We start from the raw sequence: 7,413 nt of genomic DNA on the forward strand, positions 1-7,413 counted from the left end.
TGTCGGATTCTGCCAAACTAACTCAGTTGGGGTCTGCGGTAGCGACAGCCTTACAAGACTGAGTGCCTTCTAAACCCGTTCCTGAGCCAGCACGTGTGTAGTGTGTGGGCAGCACATCACAGACACCGCAAAGGGGGTCTCCCCACACACAGATTGACCCCCGCGTCACTGGGGTCGGGGCTCCGTAAATGGCGTCGGACGTCTGTCCCAGCATGTCTGACTGATGGCTTTGCTTCGTTGCAGGGGAGCTATCCGGTCTGGGAAGACTTCATAAACAAAGCAGGAAAGCTGCAGTCCCAGCTCCGGTGAGTAGAAACGTGTGTCCCCAGGAAGGGCCCCACTGCGGCCAAGCGGACAGACCGGGATGCAGATGGGGTTACTTCGGGCCGTTTCACAGATCCAGAAGCGAGTGGTTCTGACCGGAGCGTTGCCACTCGCTAGCCAGATGTCCTGGTCCCGACTCCATATGTAAAACTAGTCTCACACCTGTTCTCCTCCCTGCACAGGAATGTTGAGAACTAAATGAGGGGCTGTGTGTAGGGTAACACCAGGCAGCATTTACGTAGCACTCACTGTGTACCGGGCATTGGCTAACTTGTTTAAATCTCACCACCCCACGAGGTAAGTACAGTCAGTACTCCCATTTTCCTGGTGAGGAAACAGGCACAGCTAAGTTACATAACTTATTCATCGCTTTACTGCTAATAAGTGACAGAGCCAGGACTTGAACTTGGGCCGTTGGCTCCAGAGTCCGTGTCCGCCATCCTGGTCACTGTTTCTCCAATAGTCTGAAGCCTAGTGTTGACTTTTAGATGAGGGACACACAGAAAAAACGGAGTTTATTTATTAAAAATCGTGTATTTATTCTTGCACGCGTTAGCCTCGGTCACCTTCCAAGTACTCTCCGTTTGATGTAAGACATGTGTCGAGACGCTTTTTCCACTGCTCAGAACAGTTTTTGAACTCGCCCATTCTGATGCCTTTTAGTGTTTCTGTCATTTTTGGTTTCGCCTCTTCCGCACTGGCAAAATGTTTCTCTTTGAGGACTGTTTTCAACCAGGGAAGCAAGACAAAAGTCGCTCAGGACGAGACCGGGTGAATAGGGAGGGCGGGGCACGGGGGTCGTGCTGTCTGGGGCCAGAAACTTCGGCTGAACACTCAGCTCCTGTGGGCTGGTGTGTCATCAGGGTCGACGAACCTGTCACCGTGTGCTCCAGCTTGGGACATCTCTTCCGCAAATGGTGACACAGCCTTCCCAGAACCTCCAGATAAAAACCTTGGTTGGCCGTTTGAGCCAGAGGAACACCTTCTGAGTGTCCTGCAAAAAGTAATTCTGGGCTTTGGGGAATTCCCCCCCCCCCCCCCCCCCGTGATTTCACTTACAAGAAGCATCTGGAAGAGCGTAGCTATGGAGACAGATGCAGATGAGCGGCTGCCCGGGCCGGGGTGGGGGAGGAGATTGACAGCAGTTGTGTAAGAGGCCTCTTTCTGGGTGGTGGAAGAGTTCAGGACTGGACGTCGGCAGTGGCCACAAACTCCGAATTTACTAAAAACCATTGTCTCGTGCTTTGCAAGAGGGTGAATTTTATGGTATGCAAATTATGCCTCAGTAAAACTGCTCCTTTTAATTTTTTTATTTTTCATTTTTATTTTTATTCTTTTTGAGTTGGAGTCTCACTCTGTCGCCCAGACTGGAGTGCCATGGCCATTCCCGGCCACTGCAGCCCGACCCGCTGGACTCCGGCGATCCTTCTGCCTCAGCCTTCCGAGTAGCCGGAATTACAGGCGCACCCTACCACGCCTGGCTAATTTTTTGATTTATTGTAGAGATGAGGTCTTGCCTGCCCAGGTGGGTCTCGAACCCATGGGCTCAGGCAATCCACTCACCTCAGCCTCCCAAAGCACGGGATTACAGGCTGAGCCCCCGAGCCTGGCTAAACTGCTTCACTTTAGAAGCAAGATCTGGTGCTGGTCCACGGGGCTGTGGTTGCCAGTCCCGTTAGATGGCACTCCATGTGAAATAGAAGAGATGTCAGCACCTTCTTGTTCCAGCTCTGCCCTTTTAAATCGGTGTGGGGAAGGGACACAGATGCACGAAGTGGGTGCTCTCTGAAGAATGGGACGTTTGTGAAAGTGACTATTGTGACGGTCCTGATTCACGTGTTTGGGGATGATATTGGCCAGTTTGGATGGTGAGGATGGCTCAGGGGGCAGAGCAGGTGGGTGTTTTTAGGATAAAGAGCCATACGGGAACAGGAAGGGAAGATGTGGAGTTCCTGGACCTTTGCTCGTGGGTACCAGGGGTCATTGCCTAGAGCTGCAGCCATAGTACTGGGGGCTCTCTGGCTCCCTGTAGATGAAGAGAGACTCAGGCGAGGTGAATCTATTTCCTTACAGTCCTTCGGCCTCATGGGGCCCGGGGTTTCCATCCATGAACTTGGCCTTCAGATGGACAGTGGAGTCCAGAATGTGTGCCCTCCGCAGTCCCAAGCCCTCTGTCGTCTCCCTGGTTTAAGAGCGTGGGATCACTTTCTGCTGGGTCAGATCCAGCCACTTCTGCTCAGAATTCAGGCTCCTTGTCCGGGGCCCCCACCCGCCTCACCTTGTTGAGCTGTGTCTACCCCCATCCCTGCCATGATTGCTGTTGACTGTAGAGAGCCTCATCTCTGTTGGAGATCCCTCAAGGAGCCCAGGGAAACACTTAGCCCCCCTCCCGCCTTTTCTCATTCAGCCTCACTTCATGGTCTGGCAGGCTTTCAGGGTAGACCAAAAAGCAATTCTGTCCCCTTTGCCACGGAGGACACCAAAGCTTCAAGCAACGAACTGATGAGTTGTCCTACACACAAAGTCAAGCAATGTCATTTCTTATCCTTACTGGTCCAAGGGACGTGTCTGTTATTAGACAACAGTCAGGCCTGAGGGCAGGGACCGTTTCTTGATTTCGTCAGACTTTAGGTCAGAGTTCTGAGAAGCCTGGTGTATGTGGTTACATATTCTGTGCTGGAGAAAGAGTGAAGTTTGAGTTGTGGGAGGGGCATGGCAGTCTCGGTGTGTTCAAGTCGAACATTCCTTTGTGCTGCCGGTGGTTGCCGGGCCCGACCCTGTCAGAGAGGGCCAGGACGTCTTGTGATGACATCAGGCAGTGACATAGGCCTGTCGTTTAAAAGTCCTCAATTCCTCAGAACTGACCACTGTCCCGATTTTCAGGGGTGCCCTGGGGACTGTGTGAATACGCAGGGCACCTCTATGACTGGTCATTGAATGTGGATGGCTGGCATTGGGTGGGCGGAGAACAGATCTCCACATTGTGTCAGATATTAATTGTAAGTCAGACTGAGCTATTTATAAATCCTAGGGTGTTGGGTAAGGCTGATTTTTCCAGGCTTTGTATTTGATGTCAACTCTTTTAAAAGCATACTTCCAAGTGGCTTGTGTGTGTGTGTGTGTGTGTGTGTGTGTGTGTGTGTGTGTGTGATTATTATTATTATTAATTTGAGCAGAATGTTTTCTTGACCTGCTGGAAAGCAGCGGGCATCATTTTGAAGTTTGGTTTAAAGGGGCTGCCGCCCAGGTCCTCCTAGGGATGACTTGAGCACCTTCCGGAACCCTTTGTTCCATAGCCACAGTTGCTTATGTTTAAAGGTCATTTCTTTCCTTTCTCTCCATTTTTGAACTCCTCCCTTTCTGGTCTTTATTCTTCCTTGGGCAACTTTATATTCTCAGGAATGTGCAGTGAAGACCGGATTTGTATGAGAAATCCTGGAAAATTAGCAGTCAGCTGTAAATTCAGTTGGAAAATCCTCGGTTTCTAATTCTGGAGCTTGTTTATGTGGAATCCAGGGCTCTGGTTTGGAGCGTTGACCGCTCTTCAGTGAAGGACATCCGAGGCCCTGGTTCTAGGAACCAGGAGGTCCCAGAGCACTCAGGCATCCTGCAGTGCTCAGGAGGGTGTTAAGATTCGAAATAAAGTGAGTGTAGCAACTTCCTCTCCCTTCTCAGCTCGTAAGAATTGGAGAGATGCAGCTGAAGTCGCATCCTGAGGTTGAAACAGTAGCATCTCCATTTCATTGTAATTAGGATTTCGGGCGAAAAATCGCACTGCTGGGACCTTGTTGGTAGAGCCCGAGCCTGTCAGTCATGGTGCTGGGACACACTAGTCCCAGCTCTGGATTAAAAAAGGGATCTTGAAAGTCACTTGGCATCTGTGGCCTCAGTTTTTCCATCCCTAAAATGAATTGTTTGAACTACACGATCACTCTCCAAGATTTTTTCTGTCCATTCGTGTGTGTGTGTGTGTGTACAGTTTTCCTACTCGAAAAGTCACTCCCCCTGTACCATTTATAATGTTTACTGATGTTTCTTCTTTTAGGTAGAAACACCTGTCTTTTCTTCCTTTGCAAAATCATGCCTGGCAGTCACTTCCTACAGCCAGGTGCAAGGGAGTGGGAAGGACGGCTAGCGTTACTGATTATCCCTGAATGAGTCAGGCATTACTGGGGTAGTATGCTTGGGAAGAGGTGCGTTCCCCAAGCCAGTGGTTGTCCACACCCAGCTGAGCCGTTCTCCGGAAGGTTGCATTCACTCCTGGGCAAAGCCTTTAGCCCTTAAGCTGCGAAGCGTTCGCTGGTGCGAGACATTTCTCATGCTTTTGTTATCTGTTTGCATTTTAGGACAACAGTAGTAGCAGCAGCTGCCTTCTTGGACGCCTTTCAGAAAGTGGCTGACATGGCCACCAACACACGTGGTAAGCAGATGGCGGCTGGCACCCAACGCGGACCGAATTCGTGTGCAGGTTCCTCCCCCGGGCGGCGGCTCACAAGACACAGCTTCAGCTGGCAGAGCTTAGCTGGCTCATACTTTTCTTTTTCTTCTTTTTTTTAACTTTGTGGGCTTCCACATATTAGAAGTTGCAACTAGTCTTCCAGACAATAAAGCACAAGCAAAGAAGAATGAAAATGGAGAGAGGGGTCTCTGCTCCTGGGGGGACTTGGTGTGGTGTTTGAGCACTGTCATGGCAGCTGACGAATCCCTGAGCTCTGCCCTGGGTGCTGCTTCCTCCTCGCTGGGTCTTCTTCGTCCTCTCGTTGCGTGGGAAGCAGAGGGGGCGATTGGACAGGAAGGTTTGGGGGAGTCTGTAAAATGAGGAACCTTTTAAAATAGGCACCTCGTTGTGTTGTGTCTGTTTATTGACGTGTCTCCCATTTGACTGCAAACACCTTGAGCCAGAGATTTGTTCATATCTCATTCATGTCTGAATCCCCAAAACACAGCGCCTAGAATATGGTAGACGTTTAGAGTATGTGTGTTAAATCAATGAACAAAGGGATCGCTTTTTTAAAAATGTGATGTTTTCAGTAAATACAGCATCGTACAAAGGGTATCTATAAAGTGTGAAAGGCGTGAAAAGAAGAACAGGAGGACCTCGTGTCATCATTGCCAGGGACTGAGACCCCGTTTTGCGGGGGGGGAGGTGCATGTCTTTCCTTGGCCTTCCAGGACAGCGGTTTTCTTACAGCCTCACCTTTCCGGGACTCCGCTGGCGGATTCATGCCTGTTCTTTTCATTATCTGGAGACGTGGAAACGTTGGGTGCTGGGTGCTCCCAGGCATGCAAGAATTAAGCTTCTCCGACCCGCGTGATGGACACCTCCAAGGGTCTAGGCAGATACCTGTTTGTCACAGGTGCTTCGTTAAATATTTGAGTGAATTTGCTGCAAGGACACTTCACATTTGTCCAACAAGCTTGGGTTCCTTTGATTTCAAGCATTGTCATGGGACTGCACAATCAATACCTGACTCTCCTTGTCCAAGAGCTTGCCATTGAGTGGGGAAAATGAGACTTGTAAATAAAACGTTTCAGTGTAGAAATCATATGTGTGCTGTGGTAATAGTTATAGGACAAAGAGCTGGGGAGTGTGGAAAAGTGAGCAATTAGCTCACCTCAGGGAGCAGGGGAGGGCTTCCCAGAGGAGGTAATACTTCTCATTTCCAAGATGCCACTGGTGTTCCCAAAGGTTCCCTGGGAAAATGGGGTGGAGACTCAGATCCGTTGTTTCTTCATCCAGTGGGTCAGCTTGGTGTGGTCTTAACCTGGATCTTTTTCAAAGCCTTTGGAAAAGATGATTGTATAGCTTATCTGTATCTGTTATAGAAATTTAAAAAATAAGACGGATCACAGTGGCTCATACCTATAATCCCGACCCTTTCGGAGGCCAAGGCTGGAGGATTGCATGAGCCCAGGAGTTTGAGATCAGCAACAAAACAAGACCTCTTATCTCCAGAAAATAAAAAGTTAACTGGGTGTGGTGGCGCACACTTGTAGCCCCAGCTACTTGGGAGGCTGAGGTGGGAGGATCGCTTAAGCCCAGGAGACCGAGGCTGCGGTGAGCCATGATGGAGCACTGCACTGTAGTCTGGGTGATAGAATAAGACCTCAACTCAAAAACAAAACAAAAATCAAAGAAAATATGACCATAAAAAAGAACTTACCACACATGCCAGTGTTTTCTGCTACTAACATTATTGAGTCTGTTTTTGATTTTCTCCGACTTGAGAAGTTTCTAGAGCTGGACTTGTCGGCTATACTGATGTATTTCTGTAACAACCAATAGAACATGTCTTTTTAAAAAAGCTGTTCTTCCATTTTAAAGAAGTTAGATAGCTGGCGTTGCTTGTTTGGGGCTTTGTGACACACAGTGTTTGCATTTTTTTTGAGTCGGAGTCTCACTCCATCGCCCAGGCTGGAGTGCAGTGGCACGCTCACAGCCACCCCAGGGTCGACCTGCTGGACTCCGGCAATCCTTCTGCCTCAGCCTTCCAAGTAGCCAGAACTACAGGCACTCGCTACCATACCTGGCTAATTTCTTACTTGTTATAGAGATGAGGTCTCGCCAAGTTGCCCTGGCTGGTCTTGAACCCACAGACTCAGGCAGTCCACTTTCCTCAGCTTCTCAAAGTGTTGGGATTCCAGACTGAGCCACCGAGTCAGGCCTGCTTGTATATTTTAATGTTTGATTATTAGAAGGAGCCTTAGGGTGGACTAGAGGGGGGTCCCCTGACTGCCCATGGTTTCCTGCTGTGAGAATCTGGGTTTCTGAGGACTCTGCTCCCAGTATGCTTCCTGGTGAGACCGCTGGAGGGCCTGGAAGCAGTCATGTTTGAAAGGTGGAAAAACAGCAATTATGTGTGGGAAAATAAGCTGAAAAGTCTCTCTCTGGTCGTGGTGGGGTAGGTTGGACATTTGGAAGTGATGTATTTGACCAAAGACAAATAATGTCATCATGAACAAGACCCAGTTTTGACATGTTTTTAAGTAATTGGATTTTGGGTCATTTCTAGCGATGCCAGATGCTTTTTGTTTAGAATCCATACATGCTAAGGGGGTGGGAGTGTGGGACCTTTTTTTTTTATTTTT

General features: G+C 49.2%; 1 protein-coding gene across 1 annotated transcript in view; it reads left to right on the forward strand.

The window, feature by feature from the left end:
* Positions 1–243: 243 nt before the first annotated feature.
* Positions 244–7,413, forward strand: part of MTSS1 (MTSS1, I-BAR domain containing) — a 131,092-nt gene continuing 123,922 nt past the window's right edge. Inside the window, exons 1-2 of the mRNA XM_021713028.1 lie at positions 244–305; positions 4,671–4,744. Coding sequence (XP_021568703.1) covers positions 4,726–4,744 — 19 coding nt within the window. The 5' untranslated portion in view covers positions 244–305; positions 4,671–4,725. The remainder of the gene's footprint in view (positions 306–4,670; positions 4,745–7,413) is intronic.

The sequence above is a fragment of the Carlito syrichta genome, unplaced genomic scaffold, assembly GCF_000164805.1.
Source record: "Carlito syrichta isolate Samal-C Ts95f unplaced genomic scaffold, Tarsius_syrichta-2.0.1 Scaffold303991, whole genome shotgun sequence".
In the NCBI taxonomy this organism is placed as follows: Eukaryota; Metazoa; Chordata; class Mammalia; order Primates; family Tarsiidae; genus Carlito; species Carlito syrichta.